General features: G+C 36.7%; 1 protein-coding gene across 1 annotated transcript in view; it reads right to left on the bottom strand.

The window, feature by feature from the left end:
• Nucleotides 1-22,708, bottom strand: part of LOC111046285 (transmembrane protein 131) — a 103,858-nt gene that overhangs the window by 57,306 nt on the left and 23,844 nt on the right. The window contains 7 exon segments of the mRNA XM_039439291.1: nucleotides 4,377-4,583; nucleotides 7,209-7,385; nucleotides 8,981-9,246; nucleotides 14,273-14,381; nucleotides 15,981-16,161; nucleotides 20,527-20,690; nucleotides 21,758-21,880. Of these exon segments, the coding sequence (XP_039295225.1) occupies nucleotides 4,377-4,583; nucleotides 7,209-7,385; nucleotides 8,981-9,246; nucleotides 14,273-14,381; nucleotides 15,981-16,161; nucleotides 20,527-20,690; nucleotides 21,758-21,880 (1,227 nt within the window).

The following is a 22,708-nucleotide window of genomic DNA, read 5'->3' as shown; positions in this document are numbered from 1 at the left end:
AAAAATAATTGAGAAACAGAAAACATTACCTGCTTGTCCTGACATTACTACATGTATTCTATAAACATAACCTTGTTTACAAGTTTCGTATCACGAATTTCTTGATTGTAGTTGACAAAACTTCCAACTGGAGCGCTAAAAGGCGGTTTTTGTACCAGTTTTGCTGTTCCTAATTCGGAACTAGGAAACATACTCGACTGTAAAGAAACGGAATGACCTCCGCCTAGTATGTCCCAAAAATTTGAACTTTAGGTGCTCATATCTCAAAATGTAATGATCGGAAAAAAAATGTTTTCCTGAGAAAAACTTTTTCAATTTGATAGCTTGATGATATACAAATCGGATTACTTTAAAAATATCACCAGTAGAATAGTTATTTGTATATCTAGAGGGAAAAGTACGACTTTTTCTCCCTGTGGGAAAAACTTTGAAGCCCGAGGCAAAGCCGAGGGCAACAATTTTCCTGAAGAGAAAAAGATTTTTCGCTCGTGATGTACACAACATTTTTCCTCCATCTACATTTTTTTATAGAAACTGCAAATAAAATCATTTTAATAACTTACGTATTGGTGACAATGTTTTCCTAACAACATAATCTAAAATCTAAAACCTAAAAACCGGTCGGCTGACTGGCACTGCCGATTGCGCTATCTATCGGCTACAGTTGTAACAATTATATCAGCTGAGCGGCTACCAAAAATGGCTGACTCCAGATCACGCGGTTCAGATTTGAATTGCAGATCAAAAATATTTGTTGGCTGGTATTTTGAATAGAATAAATATTTTAAAAATTGTATAAATTTTTATTGTCTACTAATATTAAGAATATAATAATTATCATACAAACATATATTTCATGAGTTGATCAAATTTCTGGTTGTTCGAAATTTAATTCAACGTGACTATGACATGACTGCGACTACGCCCCGTTTTGGAAAAACCAATTTTCTGACTCCCTGTTAAAGTCGACTTAGCTAAATCCAGAGCTCGGAAACCGGTCCTAAGTGTTTGTAAAAAGCGACTTGTAAAAACGCTTAATATGGTCTTCTGAGTTAAGAACAAAATTTAAATGGGCGCCATTTTGTTTTATGAATTTGAAAATTATACAATTTTTGTAGCTTTGTGTAGTTGTTATGAATGACCGTGCAAAGTTTCAATTTCATATGTTTGACATTTTTTAGAAATAAATAATAGAAGAAAGCAAAATGGCCGCTGTGTGAGTAACTGAAGACTTCCGGACAATTCAAATATGATATTTAGATATGTTTTTCACCCAGGAACAATGCCCTAGAATATTGGTTTAGTTCGTAAACACACTGTATATCATTTAAGCCGTTAATGGACCGCCTTACGACTGTCATACTTCAGCTGGGACCTATAGTTTAACGTACCCATCCGATAACACGGGATTTTGATTTGATTTTGTTTTAATTTTTTTCCTGGAGACTCTTAAAAGAGTATGGAATCGTCAAGAAGGACTATTTGTCACAGGGACAAGGGAGTCTGGGAGACATGGGAGTTACCTGTTCAAAAAACTTTTGGTACTGAGCGGGTTTGAACCGGGGATCTCTAGGCTGCTAAGCAAGCACTCTATCCACTAGACCACGGATTACTCCGTTTATTCTATTACAGATAACTATTGTCAGTGAGCAACTAACGGAAAACAGTCATCGAACAGTATGGGCTGCGGCATCACTTGCAGAGACCCGGGCTGCACGTTGAGTATTGTGTCGATCTGCACCGCTTCAAACTCAGTATTCACCATCACGAAGCCCACGATCTCGCCCACAGTCGTACTCTCCTCGGCGAACACCTCCATACGGAAAATCGCTTGGCTACCCGGCGACAGTAGCCAATTAGACGGATATGCAGCGATCAACTGCAACACACAAGCAAATATAAAGTTACTGAATTGTAGAATATGTTGCATGTTGAAGCTCCATAAAGGTGTCTGCATACTATTATTATTATTTATTGATTCAATGATACAAAATTATCATGTAATAGTATCTCAAGTCACAAGGACGGGAAGGGGCCTTTTGCAGGCGAGAATGATGTTTCAAGTCGAGGCACTACAAAAGACATTCACGTCAAAGTGATGTACACTATTTTTTGTCATAATAATCTAGAAAAAATAATTGAGAAACAGAAAACATTACCTGCTTGTCCTGACATTACTACATGTATTCTATAAACATAACCTTGTTTACAAGTTTCGTATCACGAATTTCTTGATTGTAGTTGACAAAACTTCCAACTGGAGCGCTAAAAGGCGGTTTTTGTACCAGTTTTGCTGTTCCTAATTCGGAACTAGGAAACATACTCGACTGTAAAGAAACGGAATGACCTCCGCCTAGTATGTCCCAAAAATTTGAACTTTAGGTGCTCATATCTCAAAATGTAATGATCGGAAAAAATGTTTTCCTGAGAAAAACTTTTTCATTTTGATAGCTTGATGATATACAAATCGGATTACTTTAAAAAATATCACCAGTAGAATAGTTATTTGTATATCTAGAGGGAAAAGTACGACTTTTTCTTCCTGTGGGAAAAAGTTTGAAGCCCGAGGCAAAGCCGAGGGCAACAATTTTCCTGAAGGAGAAAAAGTATTATTCGCTCGTGATGTACACAACATTTTTCCTCCATCTACATTTTTTTATAGAAACTGCAAATAAAATCATTTTTATAACTTACGTATTGGTGACAATGTTTCCTAACAACATAATCTAAAATCTAAAACCTAAAAACCGGTCGGCTGACTGGCACTGCCGATTGCGCTATCTATCGGCTACAGTTGTAACAATTATATCAGCTGAGCGGCTACCAAAAATGGCTGACTCCAGATCACGCGGTTCAGATTTGAATTGCAGATCAAAAATATTTGTTGGCTGGAATTTTGAATAGAATAAAATATTTTAAAAATTGTATAAATTTTTATTGTCTACTAATATTAAGAATATAATAATTATCATACAAACATATATTTCATGAGTTGATCAAATTTCTGGTTGTGGTATTGAATTCAGTTGACTCAATGACAGACACCTCTATTATGCTTTTTCATCTGAGCTTAGACCTTCTAACCTATTACAATGTAAGTTTCAAAATAGAGATGCTCCCCATGTTATTTAAATGGAGTCACTTTTACTCCCTAGGGAGTTTTTCTGTTTTTTACTACCGAGAGCGAAAAAGTGACACTTTAGTATTAGGTTTCAGAGAGTAAAGTAAGTACTTTAGACAGTAGGTGGAGGAAAAAATAATTGAGAAACAGAAAACATTACCTGCTTGTCCTGACATTACTACATGTATTCTATAAACATAACCTTGTTTACAAGTTTCGTATCACGAATTTCTTGATTGTAGTTGACAAAACTTCCAACTGGAGCGCTAAAAGGCGGTTTTTGTACCAGTTTTGCTGTTCCTAATTCGGAACTAGGAAACATACTCGACTGTAAAGAAACGGAATGACCTCCGCCTAGTATATCCCAAAATTTGAACTTTAGGTGCTCATATCTCAAAAAGTAATGATCGGAAAAAAATGTTTTCGCCACACTGCACAGAAAGCAGCTGTTTTCCAGTCCCTACGTAGATCTAAAAGACCTTGTTTGCAGACGACTCTCATCTGACGTCAGAAAAGGGTTTCTTTTCCGGTCTAGGCCAGAAAGTGGTCTCTTTCCAGCCGGTTATGGAAGTCCGTAGTTGATAAGTCATCCGCTAGATCGGGCGAGTGTCCACTTTCTGCATCAGCTGAAGTCGCCATGATTTCAGTTCGAGTTTCAAATCAAACTAATTGAGCATTCGCTTTGCAACCAGTTTCATTCAATTATTTATTGTTGATTAGCGCATTCCAAATTTTCAAAAATGCTTGAAGATTACGACGCCCGTGATATTCCAAGTGAAATTTTAAAAGAATCTGAAATCCTGACTGCAAATCTTCTACCACTAAAATCAAGAGATAGGTACGATAACAAGTATTCTTTATTTTGTATTCTTTATTTATTTTGTCAGCAATACCTGTAGTGTGGCGAAAAATATCGTTCGCACCACGGGCAAAAATGTTTTTTCGGCTCTCAATCTTTTCTAGTCCTCGGCCTTCAGCCTCGGACTTGAAACCCGATTTCGAGCCGGAAAAATCTCATTTTCTGCTCTAGGTGCGAAATATACTATTTCCTGAGAAAAACTTTTTCATTTTGATAGCTTGATGATATACAAATCGAATTACTTTAAAAAATATCACCAGTAGTAAGTTCATTTTTAGCCTTTGCACAGCCTTAACATGGTATTGTACACGATGCTCCTCAACGCCACGCCACGCTTCGCTTTCAGTGTGGTTGTACCTTAAGATATCCTACATTAATAAATAATTGTAAACTGACCTTGGACGTTGAGCTGTTAGCCGGCAGCACATTGACTAGTTCGAGGACGGCGGAAGGAAGCCTGTCGGAGATTCCCCACGATGTGATTAGCACAGGAACCGGGTTGCGGTTCTCGAGTCCGAACGTCACCTCCTTGCGACCGCCTATGCCCACCAGGCCCAGGTTTATACGTGGACGAGGACCACCTTCGTTTGATAATTCCGTCACCTTTAAAAACAGTTCATCATTCATGTTAATTCAAGAAATCAAATCAAGTTTATTGCCAAATTAATATAGCCTAAGTTCACTAATATATTCACTTTCACACATTGGTAAGTTATTAAAAAAATTAGAAAAGCTTTCATTGAAACAAAATGATAATATAATGGCCCATATGAATAAAACCAGAGCAAATGTTCATGAGCAAGAGCATGGAGCATAAGGTTTTGCTCATGAGCAAAAGGTAGAAGCAAAAGCATTTGCTCATTTTTATATTAATAAGCTTTACCTTTTACTCTTACCTTATGCTCCTGAACTCTGGAGCAAATGCTCACGTATTTTAGAGATTTTTCATCAGCTGATTCGCTTTTGTAGCCTTAGTTTGTATTTATAGCTCACGGAAGCGCTAAATATGCAAATAGGGTGCACCACTTGTGTTTGCGTCGTCTGCTCTGTGTCTGTTTTCTATTAAATTTTATGAATAGAGTTTTAGGTTAGTTGAGTTTAGAATTTTGAAATAATAGCGAGAAAAAATGTAATAATAATCTATAATAATCTTCAGCATATTCTTGTAATATCAATAGCCTTCTTATAATCGTCTACACTTTCATCTTCTTAAATAACTATTTCCTATTATGTGATGGCTATCTTTATAACAGGTAGCTATCTTTTGTATTTTTATTCTTTTGTAGGGATAATGGTGATATGTATCATGGTTGAATCTAAAAAGAGTTTTATAGTTCTCAACTATTGGTTGTGATCGTATCTGGTACAGTTTCCTCTTCCTCATACGAATTAGTTGAGCCATTTTACTATGAGCAAAAGGTGATAAGCTGCTCTAGACTAGACTCACCTTTTTTGAAGCATTTGCTTCAAAAGTTGAGCAAATGCTCTAGTTTATTCATACAATTTTGAGCAAAAGCTTTTACTTTTGAGCATATGCTCAAACTATTTTTTTGATGAGCATGAGCAAAAGGTTTTGCTCACGTTTATTCATACAAAATGAAGCAAATGCTCCATATTTTAAAAGTATAAGCAAATGCTCAACTTTATTCATATGGCCCAATATATAATATTGGAATTGCCAGCAAAATAATTTATTCATCAAAATCAAATTAATTTATTAGATGAAGCACACAAATAGACTATGCAGAAAAAAGCTATAGTCCAGACAATGAATGCTCAAGATACCCTTTCTGTATTATTATTATTATTATTATTATTATTATTAATACTACAGATGGAAATTACTGAGATTTTGCAATTATTCAAATGCTAAAAGTCCAGGCAATGAATGATCAAAATAGGGTATAGAGGGAAAAGTTTGGAAGACAATTTTTGATCCCGCAGTTCTGTTTAGGGTAGTGAGGAGGTAAACATATCAAAAGTCCCCACCCTTACAACACCCTCTGCTAAGGGGGTGGGGGTGGTTCAAAAGTACCATTTTTCAATGTTTTGCTTACACGCTCATATCTTGAGAAAAATGCGTAGCCCACTATTGAAGGCATAGACCGTTGTGTGACAGCGTCTGCGGAAAATGGACCTTGAGCGCGTCCCTCTTGGGATTGGTTCACAAAACCCGGTTAAATTATAATCGTGATTAATTCCACGAAAACCAATCAGAGAATCTACTTTATGTAAATAATGAAGAACTGAAAATGTTGTAAAGTGAAAAACTACAAGACTTAACCTATTTCGGACTATGTGTAACCTTATCTAAATTTGGGAGAGGAATAGCACAAGGTTACCTTATTTTTTCTCTCCCTATCATTTTTGATGATGTACTTGTTGTATGAATCAATAAAGAATTAAGAAGCCTTCGAATCAGAGAATCCGAAGCGCCTTCTCTGATTGGTTCTCGTCATGATTAAACTTCAACACAGCAAAATACCTTGGAATGACTCTTGACGCCAAGTTGAAATGGAAAGAGCATATCAAGATGAAAAGGAGCGAGCTAGGACTCAAATACAGTAAAATCTATTGGCTGTTGGGCCGTCAATCACAACTCTCATTGGACAACAAGTTATTGATTTACAAACAAATTCTAAAACCTGTCTGGACGTATGGAATTCAGCTTTTGGGCTGCTCTAGAACTTCTAACATCAGTCAGATTCAAACATTCCAAAACAAAGTACTGCGGAACATGGTGAATGCGCCCTGGTACATTAGGAACAGCGATTTGCACCGAGATCTGCACATCCCCTATGTGACCTGTCGACCTGTGAGATAAGACGATTGGCAGCCCATCATGAGTCACGTCTCCATCAACACGACAACACCGAAGTCATCCAACTACTAGACAACACTGAACTCACTAGGAGGTTGAAGAGAACAAAGCCCTTCGAGTTGGTGTAGTGCTAGTGGAGTGAAAAAAGTATATTGAATAAAAGTGTAGTGAAATAATTTAAAGTAGTGCAATTATAGATTGGAACTGTAGGCTTCACTGGAAGACTTTAGCAATAAAAATTAATTTAGGATAAGAAATAACAGAACAAAATTAATGGTTAGTCTAGTGACTAGTTTTAATAGAAATAACAAAAAAAAAAGATTAAACTTCAACCAGCTTTTCTTCAACCGGGCCTCTGAATGATTGATTTGACTTGATTGATATTGATTGACTGATTGCATACTGACCACATTTAGCCGTCCGTTGTAGGATAGAAGCGGAATGGTGAGCGTGGACACGTTGCTGTGCACAAGTAGCGCCGAGTCGATGGCCGAGTCGTCAGGTAGAGAGAGTGATCTGACACCCAGCACCACCACCTCTCTTTTTTCGCCCGCCGCTAGGATCACTGGTCTGAAGCCCGATAACTGCAATCAAAAACAAATTAAAATAAATTGAGCGATTTTGAAAACACCAAGACAAGTTTTCTCAGTTAATATTGGTCCAATCTTAAAAAACCAATCGATAGGCAATTGAATTTACTAAAAAAAGTTATTCTAGTAAATTTTTTTGTAAAATCAATGGTTTCTGAGTTATTTAAGAAACAAAATTTTACATGGCCGCCATTTTGTTTTATGTATTTGAAAAGTTATCATAATTATTTGTATATTTGTCTAGAAGTTATAAATGGTTGTGCAAAGATTCAATTTCGTATGTTTAACCATTATTTAGAAAAAAATAATAAGTGAAAGAAGCAAAATGGCCGCTGTGTGAGTAACTGAAGACTTCCGGACAATTTAAATATGACATTTAGGTATGCTTTTACCCAGGAACAATGTCCTAGATTATTGATAGGGAGTTGGTAAACATCCTGTATAAAAATATTCGGAAATGGATGTTTAGTCTATCTAATAAAAGAATCTCTTGTTTTGTAGAATTGATTATTGACGAGCGAAGTGAGGTCTAAGATTCAAATCGACGGTTTGGCATTTCTCTTAATGTTTAAATGTTTGAATGTTTAAACATTTATATGTTGCGCATTTACGGCGAAACGCGGTAATAGATTTTCATGAAATTTGACAGGTATGTTCCTTTTTAAATTGCGCGTCGACGTATATACAAGGTTTTTGGAAATTTTGCATTTCAAGGATAATATAAAAGGAAAAAGCAGCCTCCTTCATACGCCATTATTAGAGTAAAAATCAGACTATAGAATTATTCATCTGTTTAGTGGACTATAATACTACTCGTTCAAAAACATCCAACATCTTGAAAATGTATCTTTCCATCAACGTTAGTAGACAGTTGATTATAATACTATCCGTTCAAAAACATCGAACATCTTTAAAATGTATCTTTCCATCAACGTTGTAGACAGTTGCAGCCAGACCTGATAACAGCACTCACACTCACATTCCAGGACGACACATCACGGTACGATAGGACAGAAAGCTCTATGTTTATTTAGGATTTTTTCTAGACTTTTTAAATTGATAAATTACTTATTAATTTTTGAGAAAAAAAACAACAGGTCAATGTAACTTACTGAGCGCGAGGTCTACTGTTCACAGAACTACTAGTTAATCATATTTCTACATAGTTGAAACCCGATTTGGCAACCTTGCAGAGCTAGAAAAAGGTAGCGCTATTTGCTTTGTCGAATGATAGGCAAGGACAGAATCACCGATGTCAATCAGATTCTGCCATTATTCTTTATTCATTCATAGAATAAGTACATCATGAAAATGATAGGGAGAGAAAAAATAAGGTAGTCTTGTACTATTCCTCTCCCAAATCTAGATAGGGTTGAACATAATCCGAAATAGGTTAGGCTAAGTCTTTTTTCAGTCATTGAATATGTTCACGATGTAGATTTTTGAATTAGATGCTTTGAAACCAAAAATAGCACAGATATTTCACATTATATCACTATTTCATTATTATTATAACGTGGATCTCACTAAAGTAACTGAGTTTCTCATGGCAAATAAACAAATTGAGCCTGATAAATCTGTTGACCAACCTGAAAGTGTTTGTTGGCGTCCGGCCTTAGCGTGACATTAGTGATGGCGAGCGGTCGCTGATAGTTGTTAGTGAGCACTATGGACCTCGACGGCTGAGGCCCACTTGCCAGGTCTGACCGGAAGCTGGTGGCCTGTGGGTCGAACTGGAGGCCACCCGCCAACACTGTCGCAGTGTACGGAATGACTAGCTTCTGACCGCTACCCCCTCCCTTCACTTTCACCACAACTCGACCCGACATCACGCCCGGCTGCTGCCCTAGGCGCCCTGCAACAATTACACATTCATTACATCAATAATCAATAATTTTATTCAATTCAACACAATATACATAGAATAAATCAAAATACAAAAAATCACAATCAAGAATAAATTTCTAATAAAATACAAAACAGGCTTCATGGTGGGGTGTGCTGTAAAGAAAGGAGGAAAAATACCTAGCCAACTATGGTTTCCCATGTAATAGGTAGGTAGAGGGTATAAATAGTTATTTGTATATCTAGAGTGAAAAGTTCGACTTTTTCTCCCTGTGGGGAAAAGTTTGAAGCCCGAGGCAAAGCCGAGGGCAACAATTTTCCTGAGGGAGAAAAAGTATTTTTCGCTCGTGATGTACACAACATTTTTCCTCCATCTACATTTTTTTATAGAAACTGCAAATAAAATCATTTTAATAACTTACGTATTGGTGACAATGTTTCCTAACAACATAACCTAAAATCTAAAACCTAAAAACCGGTCGGCTGATTGGCACTGCCGATTGCGCTATCTATCGGCTAAAGTTGTAACAATCATATCAGCTGAGCGGCTACCAAAAATGGCTGACTCCAGATAACGCGTTTCAGATTTGAATTGCAGATCAAAAATATTTGTTGGCTGGTATTTTGAATAGAATAAAATATTTGAAAAAATGTATAAATTTTTATCGTCTAATATTAAGAATATAATATCATACAAACATATATTTCATGAGTTGATCAAATTTCTTGTTGTGGTATTGAATTCAGTTGACTCAATGACATACACCTCTATTACGCTTTCTCATCTGAGCTTAGACCTTCCAACCTATTACAATGTGAGTTTTTGAAATAGAGATGCTTCCCATGTTATTTAAATGGAGCCACTTTTCCTCCCTAGGAAGTTTCTCTGTTTTTTACTACCGAGAGCGAAAAAGTGACACTTTAGTATTATGTTTCAGGGAGTAAAGTAAGTACTTTAGACAGTAGGTAGAGGAAAAGTAATGAGTGAAGGATGGAGAGGAGTAGAAAAGGAATTATTGGAGAAAAAGGTTGGAAAAAGAGAGAAAAGAAAAGAGCAAAAATTGTAAGCGAGTCCACTTTCAACAAATGTATCTAAAAGAAATTGCCTTGCAAACAGTAGTTAGAGCAGAAATCTCGAGATTATTACGACGATATGGAAAAAAAAGTTACTGTAGGTCCAGGTTTATATTTCTAGTTTAGTTTTTCTACTCAAGTCTATGAGGAAGTAGTCCGGAATAAGTTATTATTTTAGTGCTTATATAGATCAACTGTTTCCTTGAACGTTCAATATTGGTGTGATATGTGACATATCTATTTTCAAATGGTCATTTATTCAAGACTTATTTTATATGGTGTTGTTTGGTAGAATAGGTAGGTGAAGGGGAACTAAGAAGTATAAGTAGAGAAAAACAATAGGTATAAAGAGAGGAAGTTAGGATGTAAGAAAAATTGAGAGAGGATGTGTAAGGCTAGCTTCACACACATTCGGTTTCATTCGGTTCGGTTCGTTGCCGATAACGAATGAGACTTTCATATATATCGGGTTTTAATTCGTACGATTCTAATTCGGTATTTTCTTCTCAAACACAGCTGTGTTTGGATTTTCACACTTCATGCTGGTATTGAAATATAAAAGCTGATGTTCAAATAGTGAGATGTGATTTCTTGAACTACAAAATTTCCAAGTTAATTCAAAATTGTTAACCCTTTGAATAGTTTCTTTTTAATTATGTTAATTTTGGACATTCAGAGTGATTTTTTTCAATTGAAAATTTGTTTCTTGTTTTGACACATGATAATCTCCATAATCTCTTCTCTGCATTCATGACATCATGTAATTTTCAAGGAAAAATAAAAATTCTCGTTTCAATTTATCTTAATATATTTTAGCAAACAATTCATTAAGAAAAAAATGTTTCAGTGAACGAACTGAAATGAATTGTTTGACATAGAAGATTTTGTAACAGATAATCACGATATCAGGTTAAAATAAAAACAAAAACCCGAGCGTGTGCGTAAAACTTTGTTTTTGTTTACTGTTTAATTATAACAAGTATGATAAAGCCTATACATGTCGAGGGGGCGTTCGGTGCTATGCGGTTGATATTCGGAACCGAATTCAAGCCGAATAACCGTTTCACACTTATCAGAATTGGCCGAAAACGAACAGAAAGCAAACCGAACCGAGTGTGTGTGAAAGTAGCCCCTCGCTAGAAACGAATTTGAACCTAATGGAATTTATTATTGAGAAAGTGGGCGTTAGGTTCTAAGCGGTTTCTATTCGGTACCGAATTACCGTTTCACATTTATCGGATTAGCCGAAAACGAACAGAAAGCAAACCGAACCGAATGTGTGTGAAGCTAGCCTAAGGATCAAAACATATTACATTTATTCAATACTCATTTTATATGGTGTTTTTTTAGCTTAAAAGATAAAAAGGAATTGAGAAGTATTTATAAAGAAAAGCTAGATGAATAAACAGAGGAAGTTAGGGTGAAAGAGAAAATGAGAGAGGATGTATAAGGCTCAAAACATATTGGAGCGGCGAATGTGGAGTGTGACAGAGAAGGTAGCAAGCAGTGTTAAAAAGTAATGCATATATCTAAATGTCCTCTCTTTCATCTACCTTCTACTCTACCTTCGCCACTTCAATTCCCAAGGATCAAAACATAGTGGAGCAGAGTAGATAGAGTGTATCAGAGAAGATAGAGTGTTGACAAGTAATGCATGTATCTAAATGTCCTCTCTTTCATCTACCTTCTACTCTACCTTCACCACTTCAACATTATTCCAAGGGTCAAAACATAGTGGAGAATAGAATAGAATGACTGCCTTTATTTTTGACCTAGGAGGTCGAAGTTAGGGCGCAGTCGGCCCTCTCTTACACTTAACCTTCAGTGGAGCGGAGTAGGTAGAGTGTTGACAAGTAATGCATGTATCTAAATGTCTTCTCCTTCTACCTTCTACCCTACCTTCACCGCTCCAATCTGCTTTGTTACATTTTAATACATTACATTATTTTCAATACTCGCAGCTAACTTCTCTGATAAATCCGCCCATCTTGACGTCACAGCAATGACGTCACGCATCGTAAAGAAATTATAGAAAACTATTTTGAGTTTTTGTGTAAGTGTTTGTGGTGTTTAACTTACATTGTTGTTGAACAATGCATTGTTGTTAGCTTGGTTGTGACGTCAAGATAGGTGGATTTGGCAGTAGATGTTGGCTTCAGAGGCTAGACTTCCCAGCGTGTCTATTCTATAACTGGTCTAAGACTCTACCTTCGCCGCTCCATAATGTTTAGACCATATGGCAGGATTAGGCCAAACGTGAAACTGGTAAAATATTATTAAAACCCTGAATATACCAGTCCAACAGCTGTGAAGAGTTGTAAGCGGATTCATACAATGTTCAAGACATCTTTCAGCCGGGACCACACCTTTCATTCAGCGATCCAGTCCTAGGGTTGCAGAATGAAGGGTTGGTATAGTGAGGTCCACGTTATAATGGCAGTGGAGGAAGATAGGAGAAAAACGTTGTCGATCAATGCATTTAATATCGTTCCTTCTATTTATGTCGTTGTCTTGTCAATGCCTTCTATAGACGGTAGCTGATACAGGTTTATTGATCCTATACTATTAAACGAGCAATTTCTGTTTATATGTTTAGATGTTTGTATTTCACCGGATCTCGAAAACGGCTTTAACGATTCTCGCGAAATTCAGAACATAGTAGGTTTATAATATAAAAATTGGATTGCACTAGGCTCATCCCTGGGAAAACTCGCTGAAGGACATTAAAAGGATTTATTCATCCTTGGAAAAACAGCTGATAATTTCATCGTCTGTTGATGATGGCAGTGAGTGAGCGAGTGCATGAGTGTGGGATTCAATCATTCAATCAGGTACTTAGTGCCGGTTGTACAAAAGCCGGTTAAATTTTAATCCTGATTAATTCCTGTAGAACCAATCAGATAAGCTATCTTTTTGAAATGGTCTTCTCTGATTTGATTCACGTGAAATTAATCAGGAATAAAATTTAACATGCTTTTGTGAGAGAAATTTTTGCATTAATTTGCATTGGGAATTAATCTCAATCCACTGTGATTAGATTAGAACCTTTCTGTATGAACTATAAATATATTATAATTTCTTCTTTCGTAATAAATTTTATATGCTTTTGTACTCCAGAGCGAAGTTTGGTCCCCGATATTGTAATATTAACTGTTCATTCTCGTTTAAAATAATCAATTAGGCCTATATTAATTTATTAAGCAAGAAATTATATGTTTCAATAATTTCATAATGAATTTTCACAATTAAGATGAAATATTTTGTTAATTATTAAGTCTATATTGTTATAAGACGATCTGGCAACAGAGCAAAGCGAGAAAGAGATAGCGATATCCGCTTTGTTGAATTTCAGACAAGGATAGCAATACCATTGCTAATCAAACACTGCCATTATAACGTGGACCTCACTATAGTAGAACAGATCACATGACGGACATGTGTAACATGCATCATTCTAGGCCGTTGTCTACCTCCGTAAACAACAAAGCCGTAGTGCATTCTGGTGACGTCAGCATAGGTAGGGCTCCTATACACTACCTCCGTAAACAAAGCCATAGTGCATTCTGGTGTCGTCAGCATAGGTAGTGTCCTACACCAATAAAAATTCGTTGATTTCAGCTGATCTATTTCAGCTAGTGTTTTTATTGGTGAAGGAGCCCTACCTATGCTGACGTCACACATGCACTACGGCTTTCTTTACGGAGTTAGTGTGTCATCTGTGATCAGATCGGGAGACTGCATGACAAGTGTGGCCCCGGCTTTTGTCGATAATTTTCCTCAAAATTATGTTAGAAATGTAAACAATAACCAAGACTAATCGAATTTAACCATGGTTATCCGCGGATTAATGACACCAACGCATTGTCGATCGATTCGTTTATTGGATCGGCCAGATGACGTCACTCAACCACGGTTAAATTTGATAGACGCAAATGAAAGCGGAACGGGATAATGGTACTCACAGTCATAAGTAAGCTTCGCGACTTGAATGGGCTTTTTCGTATCTGGCGGCACTTTGGTCGGTTCAAAGTCGATTTTCAGCGATTTCGACACTGGAGTGCTGATTATGTTCTGCAAACATAGATAAAATTTATAGAAAGTGTTTATTTATACATCAAATACAGGAGAAAACTACAGACTTGAGCCCAAAACAGTTTTTTCCTATTTATACAAGCACAAGGTCCACAGTTACAATAAAAAATTGCAACGAGTATTCATTTATTTAACAACCATGACAAAACAACTGAAAAACGAAAACGGAAAAACAGGCCTACTTCTCTTAATTTAATCTAAAGGTGCGTACACATTAACACGCCGCAAACACGAGCAATTCACTTTTCATCAGCTGATTACATCTATATTTGTACAGAAACGATACGATACAGATATAAAAAGGTGGCATCAGCTGATTAAAAGTGAATTGTTCGTAAATCAACCTTATGAATCAGAATTTGGGTTCTTCCTTGTAGAATACAATGGCCCGGTTGCACAAAAACCGGTTAAATTTTAACCGTGATTAATTTCTTGAGAACCAATCAGAGAAGCCGTCTTTTCAATAAAACCTTATCTGATTGGTTCTCGTGGAATTAATCACGGTTAAAACTTGACCGGTTTTTGTGCAACCGGCACATTATCTATTTGCTTAAAATTAATCCCAATTAAGCAGAGATTTTACAAATTTTCAATTCCGGGTTGCACCACCATCTCAAGTCAGTTCTTAGCCTAAACAGAGCTGATTCTAAATTGTTACTTTCCTTGGTTGGTGCAAACAATTGGAATATTTTTAAAGAAAGGTGTTGTAATCACAAAAGAGTTGTAAGGCATTTTGAAATGCCTTGATAATTAGCAGTAGTGGTCTTTGATTGAATGCTCCAGGAAATGTTAAATAATGATAATTGATAAAGTTCAGTAAGTAAAACAATAAGGCGCATTAGAAAAAGGTTCATTGATAACTGAAATGGAAATTTCTTACAACTACTTTGTCTTGACAGTGGTTGTGGCATCATTTTCAGAATTATACAAATACATACGAATATTCATTAAAAATGTAAAGCCCCTTTCCACTAGAGTGCTCACATTGAATGGTCGTTTACACTCACACCGATTTCTCCTCGCCGAATCCTCAGATTGGCTGAGAATCAGCTGATTGTGAGAATTGGCCAATCAGAGGACATTTTGTGTGATGTATCGGCGAGGAGAAATCGGTGAGTGTAAAAACGGCCAATACGGTAATAGAGAATAACGTTGAAATTGTAATAAGATGAACACCTTATTTACAGATCGTGTAGAATTTTTCATGATTAAATAGGAACACAATGGCCCGGTTACACAGAAGTCTGTTAACTTCTAATCCCGATTAAATTCCATGTGAATCAATCACAGAAGGGGGTTTTTCGAAAAGAAGGCTTCTCTGATTAATTCGCCTGCCATTTAATCGGGATTAGAAGCTAACAGACTTTTGTGTAACCGGAGAGTATGATGTCTTTCTACTTAATGTTTCATTTTCACGAGAAAAAGTGTTCCTATGCTTATGACATCATCTTCGGTAATGAAATGATGGATTGATTGGTTGACATACCTGAATGCGAATGGGTTTCTTTACAGAGCGATAGACATGGCTATATGTTCAACTCGGAACAGAATGATTGATGGATTGATTGGTTGACATACCTGAATGCGAATGGGTTTCTTGCCGGAGTTGCTGAGCATGAGTGGCAGCTGAGTGGGCGGATCTTGGAGGCCTCCGATGCCAAAGTCAATGAGGTCGCTGGCACTGTACAACCCCGCCGCTGCCCCCACCTCCACATCCACCGGAACCACCAGCACTTCCTCGCTCGCGTTTATCTTCAGCCTAACAGCACACAAATTATCACTAATTATTACTCATACACTTATAAATATTCAACAAAGAAAACAGCAAATACCATACAAACCCAATAGGTATTACAATATAAACCCTATTTCGGACTTTTTCAAGAATAGAATAGAATAATGATTTATTGCCAAAAATTGAATACAAGCATAAATTATCAAACAAAATCACAAGCTTGGCTTTTAAGCCGTCAGCTGAAGCGGACTTTTTTAATGTTATCTAAATTTGGAATAGAAATAGTACAAGGTATCCTTAAGCCAGTTATACAAACACATAGATTTTTGGGCGTTCGATATTTTTCCGTCCTTATGAAATCTATCAGATTGAACGGAGCTTGACAAACACATGAACACATCATCTGTTTGCCAAGTTTTGTTTAATCTAATAGAATTTATAAGACTAGCCACTAAGTGTTGGACATGCATGATACAGATGTCTTCATAAATGCTAAAGGCTTCAAGCAAAATTAGTAACAATGATAACAAAATTAGTACCAATGAGTAAACGTAACAATTTAATAATATTCTCAACTTGATTTAGAGCAGTTTTCATGATTACTAATAGTTTACATAGTATCCGTTATCCATATGAACAATGTATCAACATAATACTTTGTTCAAAAAATACAGGGTGTCTGATAAGTCACTCCCTACTTTTATACAGCTATAATTTCTTTATTCAAGAACCAATTTGGTTAGAGCTACATTTGATAGATACAGCACACCTTGAGGTTGTGTTTAACACCAATTTTCATTTGTTTCAGTTTAGAAATGCCCCCTCTCTTGACTGTGGAAGAACGAGCCAAAATAGCAGCTCGTTATGAGGTCTGGGGATCTGCCATGAGAATTGAATTTTATTTCCATAGAATAATACAACATATTATCCTATTATATTAAGCGAGCAATTTCTGTATATATCTGGTTATTTTTATATCTGGCTATTTTTATATCTGGTTATTTATGTTTTACGGATCTCGAAAACTGCTCTAACGATTTTCACGAAATTTGGAACATAGTAGGTTTATGATATAAAGATAAGATATAAGATTCGATTGCACTTGGTCTCATTCTTTGGAAAACTCGCTGAACGACATTAAAAGGATAATTCATCCTTGGAAAACAGATGATAATTTCGTCGTCTCTCGATAACAGAAGATGCGTGTGCCTGTGTGGGAGAGAGACAAAATTATTTCCAGCTGTGTAATCATAATCAATCAGCGAGAAATTTTATCTAGCTAGACAATTTTTAATCGATTTGATCAACATAATCTGATTTGTTGACATGACATGATAATCCTCCTAAACTAGAATATATCATAATTTTCAAAGTAGATCATTATTTGATAATTTCAAGTGATTAGTGAGTGTTATTTTGTTATTCAATTTGGTTTGTATATAATCTAAATTATATTTTTTTGGTTTTCAAATGTTTGAACAGAAAATTGAGCCTGAATTCAAGTGTATGGAACATAACCTACTTTCTGGACTATTTATAGTGTATATAAATCAATATTCAGGAAAAATCAGTTTTGGGCTGTGCCTGTTAGTACTTCCCCAATCATTTTAAAGAATTGTGTTCGGTTTATGAAAAGTCAATAAATAAATAACGAGCGAAGCTCGGTGCCCCGATATTAAAATATAATACATACACAGGGTATAGCAACGCTACAAAGAATGCCTGTTGATTTTACCTGCATCGCATCTATTGTCTACTAATAAATGAATGAAATGAACTAATGCTGAGAATATTAGCATCAATAGTTATTTGTATATCTAGAGTGAAAAGTACGACTTTTTCTCCCTGAGGGAAAAGTTTGAAGCCCGAGGCGAAGCCGAGGGCAACAATCTTCCTGAGGGAGAAAAAGTATTTTTCACTCGTGATGTACACAACATTTTTCCTCCATCTACATTTTTTTATAGAAACTGTAAATAAAATCATTTTAATAACTTACGTATTGGTGACAATGTTTCCAAACAACATAACCTAAAATCTAAAACCGGCCGTCTGATTGGTACTGCCGATTGCGCTATCTAGCAAAAGTTGTAATAATTATATCAGCTGGGTGTCTACCAAAAATGGCTGACTCCAGATCACGCGGTTCAGATTTTAATTGCAGATCAAAAATATTTGTTGGCTGGTATTTTGAATAGAATAAGATATTTTAAAAATTGTATAAATTTTCATCGTCTACTAATATTAAGAATATAATATCATACAAACATATATTTCATGAGTTGATCAAATTTCTGGTTGTGGTATTGAATTCAGCTGACTCAATGACAGACACCTCTTTATGCTTTCTCATCTGAGCTTAGACCTTCTAACCTATTATAATGTAAGTTTTTAAAATAGAGATGCTTCCCATGTTATTTAAATGGAGTCACTTTTACTCCCTAGGGAGTTTTTCTGTTTTTTAATACCGAGAGCGAAAAAGTGACACTTTAGTATTATGTTTCAGGGAGTAAAGTAAGTACTTTAGCCAGTAGGTGGAGGAAAACCAATTTTTTAATGCCTCAGCACCATTGCTGCCAGTCTGTACACTCGTACAGACTATCACCCTCAATGAGAATATGTGTGTACACTGTAACGATCCATTTTCGTAGAATATAAGAGTAGTTTCAGTGACAGTCAAATTTCAAAACAAATCAACATTCCAACCCTGCTATCTGCCCACTAACAGATAAGGCAGCTCTAGCCGAGCTCTAACAGATAATAGTTCAAAACAACTTAGGCACCTCTATCCTCTTCCCCATTCCTTACTGGCAAATGATAACAGGAAAGTACGAGAAACAAATCGGCAGTGACGAAAAAGTACAGTGCAGTCCCGGAAGTTGCCGTATCGTGTCTAGCATCCCGTGTCGTGTCCCGTATCGTGTCTAGCATCCCGTGTCGTGTCCCGTATCGTGTCTAGCATCCCGTGTCGTGTCCCGTATCGTGTCTAGCATCCCGTGTCGTGTCCCGTATCGTTTCTAACATCCCGTGTCGTGTCCCGTATCGTTTCTAACATCCCGTGTCGTGTCCCGTATCGTTTCTAACATCCCGTGTCGTGTCCCGTATCGTTTCTAACATCCCGTGTCGTGTCCCGTATCGTGTCTAGCATCCCGTGTCGTGTCCCGTATCGTGTCTAGCAACCCGTGTCGTGTCCCGTATCGTGTCTAGCATCCCGTGTCGTGTCCCGTATCGTTTCTAACATCCCGTGTCGTGTCCCGTATCGTGTCTAGCATCCCGTGTCGTGTCCCGTATCGTGTCTAGCATCCCGTGTCGTGTCCCGTATCGTGTCTAGCATCCCGTGTCGTGTCCCGTATCGTGTCTCGTGCCGTAAAGACCACGTTTGTCGAAATATGTGAGATTGGGCTGAGAGAAACGCGTGCGCGTAAGCAAATGATTATTAACAGTGGTGAGTAAAACAATCACATTTATCATTGTCATTATCTGCCGGTTACAAATTATATTTAAACATCTCCTAGTACATTATTTTTCATCCATGATCATCCTGAATAATATCAAATTTCCTCTCAAACCCTCTTTTTAAAAAGGTTTGCAAATTATTATTTTCGATAAAAATAAAAACCCGTTAACTTATGGCTATCCGGAGCATCAAGTTTCAGTAAAATCCGTTGCACATGTTCCCTAAAACAGGGACATAATATTAAAGCCGTTACAACACACACACAAATATGTCCATCATGCATGTCCTGTCGTTGGTGGCCAGCCTTGTAGAACACCATGGTGGTACTAGAGTCAGATCGGACTCCGTCCATCATGCATGTCCTGTCGTTAGTGGCCAGCCTTGTAGAACACCATGGTGGTACTAGAGTCAGATCGGACTCCGTCCATCATGCATGTCCTGTCGTTAGTGGCCAGCCTTGTAGAGCATCATGGTGGTACTAGAGTCAGATCGGACTCCGTCCATCATGCATGTCCTGTCGTTAGTGACCAGCCTTGTAGAACACCATGGTGGTCCTAGAGTCAGATCTGACTCCGTCCATCATGCATGTCCTGTCGTTAGTGGCCAGCCTTGTAGAACAGCATGGTGGTACTAGAGTCAGATCTGACTCCGTCCATCATGCATGTCCTGTCGTTAGTGGCCAGCCTTGTAGAACACCATGGTGGTACTAGAGTCAGATCGGACTCCGTCCATCATGCATGTCCTGTCGATAGTGGCCAGCCTTGTAGAACACCATGGTGGTACCAGAGTCAGATCTGACTCCGGGCTCAGACTAGCTGCCTCAAGTTTTCAGGTCAGTTGAGATGACTTCTCTTGGCGATTCTTGGGCTTTTGAAATGACTTGACAACTGTTTTGATGCAGCAAAAAGCCTAATAAAAGGTTCGAGCCTACTGACCTAATATAGGCGGTGTGATTCCTGTGCGCGAGTGCATCAAAGTGCACCCTGATGACTGGTTTGGTGAGGAAGGCCGGAATCTCCCACAGCTGTTTGGCTCCCTCCATCTCTCCCCCCGGCAGCTCCAGGTGGAACTCCCCGCCGCTACTGTACACCTCAACCAACTGCAAAACAAGAAAATTTGAGTCAAACATCTTTACTTACTTACTTTTGATATTTTTTTTTAAATTCAATACTGATTGATAGTGATCTCTTCAAAAAGATCCGGATATCATACTTACAACTTCTTTCAATATAAGGCTTCTTTCAATACTACTTCTTTCAATATATATTGTTCATCACAATTATTAAACTGCATTAATCTGAATGCTTTTGCCAATGCTTGACAATCACACAATACACTTTGTAATGGCGAGGAGGAGCCTTCACCAAATATGTAACTGTGGGAACGAAAATGACAAGTATGACTGTTCATTTAATTATAATTTGAAATTCGACAGAGATTTTACAAATAAGTTGAAAGTAATTGGAAGAATAAGACGTTGATATTGTCAATAAATTTATTCAAAAATCAATTCATCTTACAGAACCAGGTTTCATGGTAACACCTACCACATCTTCAGCTGAACTAATGTTGTTTGTTATTGTTGAAGGAACAGGAAATTCAATTTTAGGTTATGTGCTGGGGTTGTATTGTTGAATTTCCTGTTCCTTCAACAATAACAAACACATCAGTTCAGTTGAAGATGAGGTAGGTGTTACCATGAAACCTGGTACTGTAAGATGAATTAATTTTTGAATAAATATATTGACAACATCAACGTCTTATCCTTTCAATTATGGAGAAATACCACAACATCTCATACCATACAATCAAATTATTAAGTTGAAAGTATATTAAAAATTATCCTCTGGAGTTTGAAGTTTAGAGAGATTTGTCACTAAGTGGAAAATGTAATTAAACATATGATTATGATGTAAGCCTGTGAATGTAAGCCAAACAGATAATTCAATAATTTAAAATAGTATTGAATGTAAATACATGTTGATGTTTGAGTCTGATGTTTAGAGAGATTTGTCACTAATTGGAAAAAGAAATTCAACTGTTATGATTATGTATTGCTCTAATTATGAGTTGAAATACTTCAATATTACAAGATTAATCTACTTTTCCAGAGTGTAACCAATATTTTTCTAGACTAAAATGCAATGAATTACGAGTATTTCTTACTTGTAAGGGCGTGTCGTGAGGATTGTGCATTAGTATGACGGGCGAATAGGTTGCGTTGAGAGGCAGTCTCACTCCAGACAGAGGTCTCAGGCGATATGGGCTCCCTATCGATGATCCTTTCACCTAAACAAACAAATTATCAACATATAAATACATGCAAATATACCAATGCCGCATCCACATTTTGACCCAATGACGACCAGCGTCAGTGTGTGAATGGGTGGTTTGCCAGCGCTGGCCTAGATGTGAACAAATAAATAATTAACATATAAATACATGCAAATATACATAAAAATATGAATCTGAGAACCCTTTTTAAATTATGTTGTCACGACATGTTCGGCTATATAATGCCATAATCAAGTCTTGAAATAATTTTAAAATCTGGTGTGGTACACTCACACAACTTTCCTTGCTCATTGAACTGTAAGCCTCATTCTTTAACGAGAATATGAACATATCCATATGAACAAATTATTCACATTACAGAAACACCTTATCAGAGCTGCATTATGCAGGCCAAGATTGTACCCTAGTAGACTTCTTTTTCAAGAATTCCAGGTGCTTACAGTGAGGCAAACATATGTTAAAAGAATCATAATTTATTCATTAATAAGAATAGTGATACATTCAACTTAAGGAATAATCCATATAATTTGCGTCCCTCCAATCCATTACAATTTGATATTGGCTTTACAAGCTTAAGTGTATGTAGACGTCAGTTTGAATATCAGTGTTTCTTGTTTATAAATAAAGTCCCAACTGAATTCATCATTAATAGAATTACAAAATCCATAATGAATCTTATACTGGATTGGATAAGGATAAATGTTTATTTTAAATTATCTATATCCATTATGTAGTGTTTCATTCTTGTGTTATAATTTTAAAAAATATTCATGGCTTCCTTGAATTGGTCTTTTTGAGTTTGTCATTTGCTTGTGATTTTGT

The sequence above is a fragment of the Nilaparvata lugens genome, chromosome 12, assembly GCF_014356525.2.
Source record: "Nilaparvata lugens isolate BPH chromosome 12, ASM1435652v1, whole genome shotgun sequence".
Taxonomy (NCBI): Eukaryota; Metazoa; Arthropoda; class Insecta; order Hemiptera; family Delphacidae; genus Nilaparvata; species Nilaparvata lugens.
The sequence above is the reverse complement of the archived record's forward strand: the minus strand, read 5'-3'. Positions and strand labels throughout refer to the sequence as shown.